Source organism: Mustela nigripes, chromosome 2 (assembly GCF_022355385.1).
Source record: "Mustela nigripes isolate SB6536 chromosome 2, MUSNIG.SB6536, whole genome shotgun sequence".
Lineage (NCBI taxonomy): Eukaryota > Metazoa > Chordata > Mammalia > Carnivora > Mustelidae > Mustela > Mustela nigripes.
The window spans coordinates 5846959-5862150 of NC_081558.1; the positions used below are offsets into that span (position 1 = coordinate 5846959).

Below are 15192 nucleotides of genomic sequence, written 5' to 3' on the forward strand. Positions count from 1 at the left end.
TGGCCCTGCTGTCCCAGGGACAGGGTGCTGGGGTGCTGGGCCCACCTGCGGGGGGTACAGAGCCGTGGCTGCCGAGCAGGACGGGGCTCAGCGAGCGGCGGTTCCGAGCAGTGTTCTCGTCCTTGCCCACGAGCTTGCTGAGGAACAGCTGCTGCTTCAGGTCGAAGGAGGCTGAGGGAGGGAGCACACAGCCTCAGGTGTCTGGCGTTGCTCCGGGCACACGAGCAGAGCAGAACCAGTTTTGCCCAGGGACACACCCACTCAGACCGTAATAAGCCCCAGAAGCAGCGACACCCGACCAGAGGGCCCTTGGAGTCATTCAACCTCCAGCTGAGAGCGTGACCCCAGCGATCCTGGGACACAGGCCCTGCTCCTCAGGGAACATTCCAGGGCTGATTCCCCTTGGCCAGAGCCTGCATGCTGGCAGCACTCGCAGGATCCCCTGGGCTTTCTCTCCCGGGGGACCTCTCACTGCAGGGTGCGCTCCACAAGGCCCTCAGTGTCCCCTCTGGGATGAGGACACGGTAGAGACCAGGGCACGGGAACCCGGGTGGGGGCCCAGTGGGGAGCACGAACACTGGTTGCCTCGATGTCCCTAAGGGATCCAGGCTCTTGTTCTGAACTGCCAAGATGTTCTCTTATCGCCCATCCCTGTTTGAGGACCGAGCTGGGGAAATGACATGGGGTCTGATGTTTTCATTTTCCTTCTTGGGATGAGACCTCCCCGTGGGGAGAGGACTGGCCTGTGCCATGTAGCCAAGGTCCCCAGCTGTGCCTTCCAGGTTCCTGCTGTTCCCCATTCCGGAGGATGGCCCTGGGGTCCCGTCTGGGTTTGCTCATAAGAAGCCTCTTTGGCTTCACAAACTGCCCAAGACTGGACCCGCCAGTCCTGGGCCATAGGGACCGGGTGGGCGCCCGAGGTCCCGCACCTCTGGGTGGGGTGGCGGGTACCGCCGGCGCTCGGCTCCGCTGCGCGAGCGCCGCCGCGGCCGGACTCACCGGAGCTGTCCCAGCGCTGGGAGCCCCTGCTCTTGCCGCCCTTGTCCTTGCCGCCCTTGGTGGAGGCGGCCAGCTTGGTGGGGATCTGCTGCTGCACCGCCGTCTGCCGCTGGAGCTGGTTGGTGGTGCTGAGCAGCTGGATGGGCACGTCGCTCTTGGCCGGCCGGCTCTCGGCCGGGGCGCTGTCCCGGCGGGCCACCTCGGGGCGCTCTGCGAATTCGGGGCCGGCGCCGGACAGCAGCACGCTCGCCCGGGCTCCCGGTGCCTTGGCGAGGGCGGCGGGCCCTTCCAGCCCGTCCCCGTTAAAGCTGGGAGTGTGGCTTGGGGGCTGGGCCTGAAAGGGCAGCAGAGGACACATCCCCAAGCTGTTCCTCCGAGGACCCAACCCAACCCCCACAGGGCCCTGCAAGCCACCAGCCTCAGAGGCGCACGGAGCCCTCCCTTCCCGCCCCCACCAACCTCGCACAACCCGCGGAGTCTACACCGAGGGCGGCCACGCACCCCCACGTCCCACGCGGCCACGCATGCGCCTCCCCGCCCCGCGCGTTCCCGCCCACGGGGTGCACGGAGCCGGCCTTCACCTCCGCCAGCGAGTCCGGTGGCAGCGCCCCCGGCAGGGTGTTCTGCTTCTTGAGGCGCCGCTGCTGCTCCAGCTGCTCCCGCTCCCGCTCCACGGCGCGCTGGGCCTCCCGCAGCCGCTCCAGGTCGTGCTGGTAGGCCCGCCGCTGCTGCTCCAGCCTCTCGCGCTCCTGGCTCAGCTGCTCCTGCAGCCGCGCCGCCTCGCTCTCGCGCTGCCGCAGCCGCGCCGCCGCCAGGTCCAGCTCCTGCTGCTGGCGCTCCCGCTCCCGCTCCCAGCGCTGCTGCTCCTGCCGCAGGCGGCCCTGCTGCTTCTGCACGCCCGCCAGCTCCTCCCGCTGCTTCTCGAAGTTGCGCTGGCGCTCCTGCTCCAGCAGCATGTTCCCGCGCGTGGACTGCAGCCGCAGCTGCTTCTCGCGCTCCTGGATGGACGCCCTCTGCATCTCCACGCAGCTGTCCTGCTGCGCGATGACTGCCTGCGGGGGGGCGGCGGGCAGGGGCTGATTTTAGGACGAGGCCTGCCCTTCCCCAGAGCCCAACTTCAGGGGTTGGAGAAGGGCCGGGTCACGGACGGGGGAGAACCACCCCATCCCCATCCCGTACCTGGAGGCTGAGAAGCAGCTGCGACAGGGTCTGGATCCGCTGGACAAGCTGCGGGGAGGGGCAGAGACGCTGGTTCCCTGCTCTCTGCAAAGCCATGTGGGCTGTGTATGCCCGCCCCTGGGGACCCCGATGAGCCCCAAGCCTACCTCAAACTCCAAGACCAGGGGCTGACGGGGGCCACACTCCACACCCGGCACAGTGACCTGTGGAGACAACGGTTCTAACACAAAGAGCTAAGGACCTGTTTAATACTGACGAGACCCGCCCCCCCATGCCACCCCACTGTGCCCTGCCTGGTCATTTGACTTGTGTGAGCCCCGGAGTCTGGAAGACGAGGGCACAGGCCGGCCTTCCTGGAGGTGGGAAGGCAGCTGCTGTGGGTTCCGCGTGGGGAGCCTTGGAGGTCAGGTACGCCCGGCCTCAGGGGAGCCAGTGGGCAGCAGAGGGGAGCCTGACCCACAACCTGACCCCACTCTGGGCCAGGCGCCTGGTAAGGGTAGGCCTCCAGAGTCCGAGGGAAGCAGCCAGCGCCTCAGCAACCACAGGCATGAGGACACACGGGCTGAGGACACGCAGGCATGAGGACACACGTGCAGACTTGGTGCTCAGGGCCCCTGCGGTGCGCCTTGGCTGCTGCTGCGGCCACAGCTCCTGCCCTGGGCTTGTCCCCTCCCTCACTTCTGTCCTGGGCACCTCGTACCATTCCTGGGGAGTGCAGGAGGGAACGTGAAGCCTGCCTACAGGTTCATCTGGGCCCAGATTCTTTCCTGGGACAATGGGAATGGCGCTGGTCACTATGGGTCCTGAGATGCCCAAACTAGACAACCCCACACACAAGCAGCTCACGCTTGTGAATGCCGACGCAAAGGGCTTGGGCTGACCCTGCTCAGCTCAGGGATATCCCAAGGAAGCAACGTACTGCAGGTGGGGCCTCCTCAGGGGGTTCCCGGGGGCTGCTGGGCTGTGAGTCTGGGCTGCGCACCGGGCCTTGCCAGTCTCGGGGGCCGGGGTCACTGCTGGAGGCCTTCTTCAAACTGCCATCTGAAAAGCCCAATCCAGGCGCATGAGGTCCCACAGGGGTCCAGACCAGGCCCCCCCACTCCCCGAGACCCAGGTGGAAAATTGGCCATGCCACCCTGGCGGCATTTGACTCAGAGACCGGCAGGAGAGGGAGGGGCCGGCCCTTGTGCTGCTGTTGGAGCTCAACGGACATCTCCCTGAAGGTTCCAGAACCTGCCCAGAGGGTTCGTAGTTGGGGCAGAGAGTTGGCAGGAAGCAGAAGCAGCAGCAAATGCCTTGACTTCACTGCTGGGAACACTCCAAAAACCCTCACAACTTCTTGTGCGGGACCCCGCGAAGCCCCAGGGGGACGCGGCACCACTCACTCTTGCAGGGGCTGCTCACGGTGTCATAGCCTCCAAAGGTCTCTGCCCTGCGGGGCAGGCCTGCGGAGCCACCCCCGTCTTCCACCTGGCTGTTGGTGCTGCCCAGCTGCCTGCAGATCAGGGTCTGGATGTCCTCGACTGCGGAAGGAGACGGGAGGAACGGAGTCAGGCTGTGGAGGGGCGCTGTGGGTGTCAGAGTGTGGCAGCGCCTGGGGACTCGGGCCCGAGAAGCCCGCAGGGCGCTGGTCATGGTCTTCTATCCCCCCAACATGGGACTTCAGTCCCCACCACCCCCAGCCTGTGCATGCCAGGTTCAACAACCAGGACACGTCAGTCTGTGTCCGCCGGAGATGCTGGACCAGGGGTCAGCGTGTGGGGGCGGCTGGGGTCGTGCTGGGCCTGGGTGAGGAACATGGTTGTGTGCTTGGCTGTCGACTGTCACACAGATGGTTGGAGGCCATGGGAGAGCGGCCTTTGGTGGTAGGTCAGGTCACACAAAATGCTCTAGGACAAACAGGCTTTGGCCAGGTGAGGAGGAGGGGAGAAGAACGTTCCAGGCTGAGGCACGTACAAGAGGGTCCTCAGGGGGCCAAGAACAATGGCCACTGAAGAAATGGGAGGAAGCAGGAGGTCAGTGTGGCTGGAGGAAACGAGACTGAGCGGACACACAGTCCACAAGGGAGCTCTCTTTCCCCCTTACTCTGAAGGAAAGGCCTGAAGGGCAGCAGCTGTCTCTCTCTCGTTTGCTTTCCCGGCTGGACCCGATGAGCACTGGCTGCCTGGCCTGACACATGCTGGGCCTCACGTGGGGCTGGCTCAGCAGCTGCCTGGGGGCCACTAGGGGCTCGGGCAAGGCCCCTGGCCAACCCCCGAAGCAGGCCCTGTGGCTGAGGGTGCACAGAAGGGACAGGCCACGTGCTCGCCAGCGCCCTCCTGTGGCCGCTGTGCTCTTAAGCCTCTTCCCACCTAGACGTTTCGGGAAGCCCTCCTGGGAGGTGGGCTGGGTCTCAGAGCCCTCTGAAGTGACCTACCACATTTGGATGTGTGCTTATTTCTGGGGACATCATTGGGGCCCCACTTGTCAGAAAGAACCTCCCGAGTGTGGGAACCCATCTTGGTTGACTTCAGATCCCAGGGGCCCAGCGTGGTGCTGCCTCACCTGTAGTGGGTTCCCGGGAGAAGGTGCTGTAAGTCTGCTGGGGGGGTCAGCACTGTCTCCAGGAGCATGCCCAGACCACCCCCACCTCCACCAGGCAGAACTGTAGGGCGGCCGTGGACCAGCACCCAGTGAGGGCCCCTAGATGCGGCTCCTTACTCTCACTCATGGCCGACTTGAGGATCAGCTCCCCCTGCATGGTCTCCGAGGAATCCCCTCCTCGGAAGAGGAGTCGCGACTGAGCGATGTCTTCCAGCCCGCTCATCTCCGCCATCTCCAGGTAGATCTGCTGCTTCTCGCCAAGGCTCTGTGCAATCTGCTGGTCTTTCACGTTCAGTCGCTCTGCAAAGCGACGGGAAGCGGAGGGTTGGCCTTCTGGGGTCATTTTCCCCGGGGACCCAGCTCCCACCAGCAGCCCACCCTGAGTCCAGCATCCCATGGGGCAGGGGAGGCCACAGCCCTGTCTTTGGATCATTTGCTCTAATTACAGAAACCTAACACTGTGGGGTGTGCACGAGGACCAGAACAGGCGATTTCCTCGTTTGGGCCGGAGGGACACTCCTACAAGACTTCGTCGTCTTCTCCTGAAACTCCTCCTTCAGGCATTTAGGCCAGACTCCTTACAGGTCTCTCTGGGTTTGATGCTCCTGGCTGCTGTTGCTGTGACAGCAACTTTCTCACCGGTGGCTGCCCGTGTATACACGTCACCTTTGGCTGAACTACTTACTGGGCGCCCTCAGAAGTTCCAACAGTTTTCAACGTGGTTCTATTAGATTTTCTAGGCAAGTAATCATATCACATGCAAAACACAAGTCTATCATGTGCCCTGCAGTCCTGTCTTATTTCCACTTCTCCCCTTGTGACCCTGGAGGAACTTATAGAGTGTAGGGAATCCCGGCGGGGGGGGGGGGGGGGGCTGGTCCTGCCTGGCTCCTGATTTGGGTGAGTGTCCCTGATGGGCCAGCGTGAAGGAGGAGACCAGCTTTTGATCGAAGATGGGAAAGCCCATCTCCATAGCGAAAGTATCTATTTTTTAATGCAGTGAGAATCCCATCAGGAATGAGGGATACTGTTGTAGGACTGTGGCACCAGCGGAGATATGTCTATATAGGACCCGTGTTTTATGAGCCACTAGAAATACAGAGTCTGAACGAGCACTGCGTTCACACTGTGCTTCCGGGGTCAGTGGGAGGTCCCCCTCCTTTCTTTTGGACATTTCTATGAATAAATAATCTCAAACATATACCCTCCCCACAAAGAGAAATAAATATATACTATCTAATTTTGTGTCTTTATGGCCTACGTGTTTCCTAATTTAAAAATAAAGGACTCAGTTACTGTGGGGGAAGAGGAGGGTCGATTGAGACCACAAAGTCCCTGGGATTGTTCTTGGCAGTGATCTCACTGAAGTCTCGTGGGAATCCGTTAGGGCCGGGGAGGGGAACGGACGAGCCCATGGGGTGCGTCTTACAATGGAACGGGGTTCAGCCTTAAAAAGGAAGGAAGTCGACACACACTACAATGTGGCTGAACCTTGAACCGTCCTGCTCGGTGAAGTCAGCCGAGACACAAAAGGAGAAACATGGCAAGACCCCATTGATACAAGATCCCCAGGATGTGCAAACTCACAGAAACAGAAAGTAGAACAGAGGTTACGGGGGGCTGAGGGAGGAAGGAACAGGGAGTGACAGCTCGAGGAGATGGCCTTTCTTTCGGGAGTGGTGAAAACGATCTGAAATTGTGGTGACAGCTGCACGATCTCGTGCCAGAGACTACGAGCCATGGAATGGTGTACTTTAAATGGCTGAACTGTATTGTGTCTCAGTGACAGCTCAATGAAGAAGTTAAAACAAATTAAAACAGGGAGCTGGAGGCTGAGGTCTGCAGACACAAAGCCAGGGCTGCTGTGGGTGTACCAAGCTCTAGAAGGAGGTTGTGGGGTCCTTGTGCTACTCTAAGTCCCCTTGGGGTTTTTGCCTTATGTGACCTGGGACACCCCCAGCGAGCTCATTCCTGGATAGGGACTGGGGTGTGTGTGTGTGCGCGCGCGTGTATGTGTGGCAAAGCCAGGGTGTCTGGAAACGGCTCAGGGGCCCCGAGTGCCACCCTCTCATGATAAAGCCTCACAAAACGCCTGGTCACTTGGGTGGAAATCTGCTCCATGGCTGATCCTAGTGGGAGAGGACAGAAATGCTGCTGGTGGTCCCGGGCCCTTCTCACCCTACGGGGGACACGACGGTGGTCCAGCCTGACTCCCCTTACCTTGGAAGTCCCTCAGCCTCAGGGCGCGGGCCTCGAACACCTTCTTCTCCTCCTCCGCCTCGCTGAAGGGCCCCTCCTCCTCGTCTGGACAGCTGCAGGGAGAGGGGGCAGATGGGCAGCAACGCCTTCGGGCAGGCTGGCCTCGGCGATGGGCGCCGAGAGCTGCACCAGCAGAAGCAGCTGCTCAGAGCGCCTCGTCCTGGGGGTGACTGAGCTTGTTAACAGTGAGGGAGAGACGGGGCGGGGAAGAGCAAGGCAGCCGCCAGCCTTTATCCTGTCTTCAAGTGTCCGCCCGTCACCAGCCGTGGGTTCCATGCCCGGCCACATGGGGCGGGAGGAAACTGAGGCCAGCTCATTTCCTGGGGGGCTGCAGAACTGAAATTCAGCATCGCGGGAGCTCTGAGCAGGTTCAGGAAGCTTCCAGGCATAAAGAGAGGGAGCAGCAGCTGGCTGGAGTCCCCAGGGGTCCCTGGCCTGAGGTAGGACAGGACAGGACACCAAAACCTCCTCTGACAGGTCTGGCCCCCAGGTCAGGTGTCCCTCACTGCACCCCACCAGTACAGAGGGTACAAGAGCCTGGGCCCACACCCACTGGCCAGCAACATCTTTTTAGCCTCTGACTGGTTGAGCTGTTGGCGGAAGGAGTTGGAAGGGTGTCAGTTGTTCTCTTTAGATGAGGCGGGTGGACGAGGCACTAGGGCAGAATGAGGCAGGGGAAAGGCAGACGGGCCTCTGGCCTTCCTGCGACCTCCAGCCCTCTCCTGGGTACTTCAAGGTCACAGCTGCTTTGCCCAAAGCCAAGGGCCAAAGAGCTGTGGGCAGGGAACACCCAGGGCGCTTCTCACCTCTCCACGGCCCTTCGGATGTGGGCCATCCAAGTGTTCCTCTCCTCCTTGGAGCTGGTGTAGATCTCGTACATCTCGGGCCCTCGCAGGGAGGCGCTGATCAGGAACATGGCTTTCTCCTCGTTGGCCACTTCCCTCACAATGAGCTTTTGTAAGGAGATGACCGGGTGCTTCGAGTCCTGTGTGGGTGGAAGACGGGGTCGGGGAGGACCCCGTTCACCGGGCTGTGTCGGAGCAGCCGTGGAGCCGAGTCTGAGGGGAAGCGGGTCGGGGGGCGTCCTGTGCCCTTCTGTTCTCAAGTAATTCGGAGATATTTGCCATCGGGGAGGGGGGAGGCCAAGACCCTTTGGATTATTTAGAGATGGGGCCTTCACAGAGGTGATGAAGGTAAACTGAAGTAATGAGGGTGGCCTCCGTCTGGGGTGACGGGTGTCATACTTGGGGGGGCCGGTCAGAGTCAGTTGGAGACCCCAAGACCCTGTACCCCGAGAGAGGCAGAGTCACAGAAATGTAAAGGCTAAGACTGGACAAGATGTTAGCACAGGCCCCTAAAGCCTTCCCAGGCAACCAAACAGGACCCCGGGGGTCTCAGAAAATTCTACCCCTGCTTCGCTGGAACCTTCTGGCCCCCGGGAGGACCTGGGACAGTGGGTTAACATAGAGCCGCCTTCTGTGCAGGCAGGCAGCCTTCCAGCAAACCCCGAAGGGTCCCTAAGGCGGGCGGGACCCTTCATCTGAAGAAGACAGGACACCTACCACGGAGGCAAAGACGTATTTTTGATCCTTTTCTTGTAGCAGCAAAAGCACGTCGGTCAGCAGGACAGCAAGGACGTCTAAGGAGAAGCACAGAAGGACATGTCTGACGGGGTCGCAGGGCCCTATGTACGTCCCGGGGGAAGCTTCAGCCTCCAGGGAGAGGTCCCGGTCACTTAGCCTGGCGCCGTAATGCTCCTGCAGGAGTCTGGGGGTGTCCGTCGACCTCACTATTTTCTATCTCCTTCTGTAATTCTCCTGCCTCTGGCCTGCTGGCTTCCTCTGAAGCATTTACTGCACTTTTCACTAGTTTGTTTGTTTCCTTACTTACTTTGTTTCCTTACTCCCTTTCGTGCCACAGACCGAAGTCCCCTGAGGGCGAGGGCCTCCTACCATCCACCTCGGTGTCCCGCACACAGCGGGAGTTAAACCATCCGCTGGGTGCTCGCCTGTGCAAATTCCGGACAGACACATTTGGTCACTGGCCGTCTCAAACACTCCCCGAGAGATCTTTTAAGACGCCGATGTTGGGGTGCCTGGGTGGCTCAGTCAGTGAAGCGTCTGCCTTCGACTCAGGTTATGATCTCAGGGTCCTGGGATCGAGCCCCGCATCAGGCTCCCTGCTCAGCAGGGGGTCCGTGTCTCCCTCTGCCCTCACCCCACTCGTGCTCTCTCACACTCACTCTCAAATCAATAAAATCTTAAAAAAAAAATTACTTTAAAAAAAAAAAAAAAAAGAGAGACATGTTGATGTCAAAGGGCGGGTGAGGAAGTTTTCAGAAGCTCACGAGATGAGCCAAGAAACTCAGTGTTGAGTCCCGAGTGCTCTATGTTCTGGAAGCACACGGTGGGTTTTGGAAGTGGGGCTCGAAGGACACCCCGAGCAGGGAGTGCGATGCTTGGGGCCGCTGAGGTTAGTGGTCCTCGTGGTGGGTCCCGCAGCACCCCACGCTCCTGGCTGCCCGTCTCATCCTGACTAGCGTGCACCCAACCTCCCTTCGACCGTGGAGCAGCTAGGCCGGCTCCTGCTTGTGCACAAGGCGCCGCTGATCCGGGAGGGCCCCCACCGTGCCCCAGCAGAGGTGAGGGACGAGCCTTTACCTTTCAGGCGCCCCGACGTGGTCTTCCAGCACAGCGGGCCCTCCAGCTGGAGCTGCCGCTGCAGCATGTCCTCCTTACGGAAGGTCAGCCCGTTCTTGAACTTGCTGGACGACTTCAAGTCCATCTTCCCTGCGATCTCCCGGAGGCGCTGGCCCTTCTCGTACTCGCTGACCTTTGCGTCCACTTGGGAGATGATGTCCTTGATGAGGTTCAGGGCCTGGGTCAGGTCTCTGTAGTCCTCGGTGCCAGCTGCCACACACACACCAGAGTCAGTGCTTTCCTCCACCCACGTCCGCCACCGCGGCGCCAAGGGGACACACGCCGGGTCTCTGAGGGCTGTTCCCTGAAGCCGCAGCTCAGGGGACCCTCGAGAATCCACCTTCTGATTTGGATCTCCCGAGCTGTAAATGCTTTTTGGAAAGAAACGCGGCAGCCTGGCCTTTGGTTTTTGCCAAGACAGAGCTTCCTGTGAGCTCCATGCGGCCCAGTGGTCACTTCTCACTAAATGTGCGCCCCTAGGCCCACCAGCTCTTCATAACAACGCCCCAACACACATCCCGCTCCTCTGACTGCAAGCTTCTGGCTTCTGTGGCAGGAGAATGTGCTCATTCTCCCAGGGCCCAAATCTCCTAGGGGTGGGGGAGGTATGGTCAGATGTGGTCAGGCCCTGGCCTCGGAGAACTCTGGGCTGGGCTGTGCGCCCTGTTTCCTCCACCCTCCAGCTTCTAGGCATGCAACACACGGACCATCTCTGTGCCTGGACCCACACTGGGTCGGAAACCCCAGCGCTTGGCGTGAATCCAGACCACCGGGGACGGAGCACACAGGGGCGCTCACCCAGTCCGCTGCTAACATGAGGCAAGAGAGACAGAGATCGCCCCTGAGGGCGGAAGCGAGCCAGGCAGCGAGGGTAGTGACATTACCTTCTGTGTTCTGAATAAGGCGCTCCACTAGCACGGGGTACTTGGTTATGCGCTGAGTGACCAGAAGGATACACTCCTGCACGCCGAGCCGCCTCACGATGGAGAAGTTGCCGATCTTCTATGACATGGGAAACAAAATGTCCTGTTGGCATCTCATCTCGTGCCAGGCCAGGCGCTTCCCCCTTTCTCAGCTCAACAAGAACTTTTCAAGTACTCACTGCAAGCAGGGCTCGCCTGCTGTGTACAGAAAGGCCACAGAAGCGAAGGCAGCCTCTCCTCTTGTAAAACCCATTCAGAAGAAACCAGAAGCAGCGGGGGGCAGGGGGACGGGAGGGAATCACCCGGAGAGCTGTGCACCGTGGGTGTGAGCACACACTCACACACCCACACATGCACACCCACACACACGTGCATATTCACACATGGGGACCCTGACTGGCGGCTGTCAGAAGCCTGTGGAACCACACTGAGCTGGAGCCCAAGTCAGCCCCCTGCTGGCTCCTGAAGCACGGCTCTGGCTAAGAACCCAGGAAGCCGTCATCTGAAGCCATTTCTCGGCAGGGCAGAGGGCAGTTTCTGGTGCCCTCCAGAGCATTCCACACATTCTGCTTCTCTGCCCCCCCCCCCCCGGCACTCATGCACTCCAGGAATGCCTGCAATCCTGAGAGCCGCTTCTGAGCAGGACTGTGGGCTTTGTGAGCCTCCTGGGCCAATCCCAGACTCCCTTTTACCTCTGACCACTGCAACTGTAAGGGAGCGGAATTTAAAAACCTGTCCCTCTTACTTCTATAGCCATTAATTATCGGTTATCACTTCAAATTAAAGTCTATGGGACCAAGCAGCAGGTGACGGAGAGGCTGCAGGACGCGTGCTGACAGCCAGGTGGCCTAGACCCAGGTGTGCTTTCAAGGATGCGGGAGGCAGGGCCTTGCCTGACCTGGCAGACTCGGGATGGATGTGTGTTTTGGGGTCTGGGCTTTGAGCACCTGCACACTGTCAGGCAGAAGGCAGGCAGGCGTCATTTTGCAGGCCTGGGGGGTGGAGGGAGGATAAGTGGGGACTAGAGAGGGAAGGAGGCAAAAGAGGGGCAGATCCCAGGGCACGGTGGCCCCTTGAAAGGACACCTGTGTCCCCCTGGCAGCCTGAGGAACGAGGGTCAGCAGGTGCCACGCTACAGCCCGCTGAACAGAGCCGCAGGTGTGTTTTGCTTTGTTCTACATCTGGACTTCCCTGAAAAACTTGGAAATCGCTGGTTTGTAAGGTCTGGTCATTGCTGGTCATTGTACGCTCTCCCAAAGTCTACAGTCCCGCGGAAAACAAGCTACAGCAAAGGGGATACATTTTTTAATTAAAAAGAAATTTTTTTCCTTACCTTGATCAGGCTTTGAAATTTCTTGTTTTGCTGTAGTAGCAACTTATAATGACTGACTGCGTCATTGTGGCCGCTACAAAAGACACCATATTTTTCTTTCATTCTGTCCCCATTTTCGCCAGAGAACTGCAGAGAGACCACACAGATGTTGGCGGGAAGGAGCAGGAGAATCTGCAGGGAGTGCTCGCGTCGGGCTCAGCTGACTACTAAAACAGGTCTCGAATAGCTCGTGCCTCCACTTTCTTATTCAGGTAGGACTTCAATACAGGGGTGGGGTTGGGGGGACGGGGGTCTTATCGCAAGGTACAATAAGGCAAGAGAAGAAACTTTCTAATGGACTTTAGCTCTAACACTTCCTAAAATCCAAGGGGGAGGAGTACATTTATGCTGAAAAATGTTAGAAACATTTAAAAGCTGGGATGTCTGGGGGGCTCAGTGGGTTAAGCATCTGCCTTTGGCTCAGGTCACGATCCCGGGGTCCTGGGATGGAGCCCCGCATCGGGCTCTCTGCTCAGCGCAGAGCCTGTTTCTCCCTTTCCCTCTGCTTCTCCCGGTCGGTATACACTTTCTCTCGCTCGCTCGCTCAAATACATAAAATCTTAAAAAAAAAAAAAAAAAAAGCAAAAGAGGCATTCTGCTAATTAACTCTAATGAGCTGGCTCTGGAGGCCTGGAGCACTCTGAGGTCGGACAAGGAGTTCGAGCCCCTCTGTCCACCTTGGCCTAGGCTCGGACGTCGACTCAGAAGTCAATTTAGGGTTCGCGCCCTTTACCACAGACCTACTTCTAACAGCCCCAACCACAGAGATCTAAACCAGAGAAGCAAAAACAGTGAGCCCAGCTGAGCAACCAGACAGAAGCCCAGAATGCAGTTACGGTGGACAGTGTCTGCCCAGGTGCGTTCGGCCCTCGGGCCTCTGTGTTCCTGCAAAGGCCCGGGACCGCTGTCCGCTGCAGGCTCTCAGTCAACAGAGGCCGTGTTCTTTTCCCGACTGCATGGAGCCGAGACGAGGCAGGGGCTCATTCGGGCCCGCTGCCCGCCCCGGCGCGCCCACCTGCTGCACCAGGAGGTCCCCGATTTTCTGGATGACGTAATTGCGGTCACTGCCCTCCTCCAGGGACTCCTGGCGGCGCTCCTTCAGCCGAGAGAGGAAGTGGCTGTGTAGGTCGAGCAGCTCGTCCACACAAGGGAAGAGGCGGCTGATGGCCTTGCTGCTGAACTGGAGCTCCTCCTGCAGGGCCCTGGAGTAGACCTTCAGCATGATCTTGAGTGTCCGGACATGGTGCACCTCTGTCTGCACCAGCTCTGTGGGGACACGGACCGAAGGGCGCGTGTTGCTCCTCCTGTGGCCCGCGATGGCACGCATGCGTACTGCCTACCCACCGGGCACCTGGCTGGCTTCTCCCAGTTCTCCTCCTAAGTCCTTCCCCTGGTGGTCTTACTGTCTGCGAGGGGTGTTCGGGCCTCTTGTCCCCCCAGACCCAGTGCTGCAGGGGCCCCAGGGTCGGGGAGCAGCGAGAGGGCTGGAGCGGTGTCAGGAAAGAGAGGACTTGGGGTGCGCTGGGGCCTCCAATTCAGGGTAGGATTTCCGGCCCAAAGAGGCTGTTTTAAGCAAGAAGACTGTTCTGGTGAACACCATTCCTTGGTGTGGGAAACTCACATGCCTGTGCACAGCATTGACTAGACCCAGACCATAGCCAACGACAAAACAGAGTTCAAGTGTAGAATTTAATTTTCTGGTGAAAGGCAAAGACAGGGGCACCTGGGTGGCTCAGAAGGTTAGGCCTCTGCCTTTGGCTCGGGTCGTGATCTCAGGGTCCTGGGATCGAGCCCCGCATCGGGCTCTCTGCTCAGCGGGGAGCCTGCTTCTCCCTCTCTCTGCCTACTTGTGATTTCTGTCAGATGAATAAATAAAATCTTAAAAAAAAAAAAGGCAAAGGCAGATCAGGTTTCGTGTTGGGAAGTGTTCAAATCAAGGCCTGGAAGTGGCTAGGCCCGGTACTGACGGCCGTCCTGTCCTTCCCTGGAGGATGTTTGCCCTGGGTCTGGAGCCCTGAGGCAAAGCATCAACAGAGATCTCCTCCTGCCCACACCCCAACCTACTCTGGCCCGAGCAGAAAGCTCAGGGTGTGAGGGGTGCCTGGGAGACTCAGCTGGCGAGGCGTCTGCCTCTGAGTCAGGTCATGGTCTCGGGGTCCCGGGATCCCTCTCCCTCTGCCTGCCGCTTCGCTCCCCGTTTGTGCTTACTCTCTTTGTCAAATAAAAAAAAAAAAAAAAAAAAAAAAAAAAAAAGCAAGCAAAGTCAGGGTGTGAAACGTGGAGGGACTCAAGGGCCAGTGGACCCCACCATCGCCAACCGGACCCCAGTGGAACAGAAGACACTTGTACGGCAGAACCTCCTCACAGAACCCCAGTGAGGAACAGAAAATACCTCCTTAGGCGACCCAGCAGTGTCTTGGGGAATGATTCCCACAAAGAGAATCCTAAGAACAAGTAATTTGGGGGAGAGAAAGGCCCCAGATTCCAGTGGGAGTCTTGGGCCTTCATCATCCTGCTTAGAGGGGGCCAGAGGCCTAGAGGGACATCTGTGGGGCCCCCAACATGGCACCCGGCCCGGGGACAGGTTCTGTGTCCCAAACCTCCCATCTCAGGAGCGTGGCTGCCCGGCGTGATCACGCTGGAGCCAGTGCTGTGTCTTGTGCCTCTCGCACCCCTAGTCACAGCCACCCCAGGCCTGTCGGGGGTCACCAGGGATGGCTGGGATGGGCCCGGGATGGTCTCCTCTTTCGGGGTCACCAGCAGGGTCAGGGTGAGTCAGGACTGGGCATTCACCCACACTCATCCTCAGGGATGGGTTCTCACAAAGCCCTCCCTGGCCACCTCCTCCCTGACTGGGAAGGCAGGGTGGCCCCAGGGGAACAGGCAGAGTGAGCCCCCTAGTCTCAAAAAGGAGCCTGAGGTCTTAGTGGAGCCCAGGCTCCTCAGTGCAACCAATCAAAGCAAAGGCGGAAAAGAAGCAAGTGGAAGGTCCGTGTGACGGTGCCGAACTTCTTACCATAGAGCACATCCTGCCTCTTGACCACCTCCTTCTTCTGGGTCTTTGCATACGCCGCGTCCACGGAAAGGCTCCAGGACTCGGCCTCGAAATCGCGGGCATCCGACTCGATCTCACTCCTCAGCGAAGCCGTGCAGGGGTCTGAGTGAGGAGTAAGACACC

At 59.4% G+C, this 15192-nt stretch overlaps 1 protein-coding gene across 2 annotated transcripts in view; it reads right to left on the reverse strand.

The window, feature by feature from the left end:
* Positions 1 to 15192, reverse strand: part of ARHGEF18 (Rho/Rac guanine nucleotide exchange factor 18) — an 80909-nt gene that overhangs the window by 2184 nt on the left and 63533 nt on the right. For both annotated transcript variants that reach the window (XM_059388903.1, XM_059388902.1), the window contains 16 exons: positions 15031 to 15171; positions 13030 to 13280; positions 11976 to 12101; positions 10604 to 10721; positions 9681 to 9929; positions 8583 to 8659; positions 7827 to 8005; positions 6982 to 7073; positions 4879 to 5061; positions 3564 to 3701; positions 3098 to 3219; positions 2325 to 2381; positions 2179 to 2226; positions 1581 to 2051; positions 1000 to 1333; positions 46 to 171 (listed from right to left, as the gene is read on the reverse strand). In XM_059388903.1, the coding sequence (XP_059244886.1) occupies positions 46 to 171; positions 1000 to 1333; positions 1581 to 2051; positions 2179 to 2226; positions 2325 to 2381; positions 3098 to 3219; positions 3564 to 3701; positions 4879 to 5061; positions 6982 to 7073; positions 7827 to 8005; positions 8583 to 8659; positions 9681 to 9929; positions 10604 to 10721; positions 11976 to 12101; positions 13030 to 13280; positions 15031 to 15171 (2712 nt within the window). The remainder of the gene's footprint in view (positions 1 to 45; positions 172 to 999; positions 1334 to 1580; positions 2052 to 2178; positions 2227 to 2324; positions 2382 to 3097; positions 3220 to 3563; positions 3702 to 4878; positions 5062 to 6981; positions 7074 to 7826; positions 8006 to 8582; positions 8660 to 9680; positions 9930 to 10603; positions 10722 to 11975; positions 12102 to 13029; positions 13281 to 15030; positions 15172 to 15192) is intronic.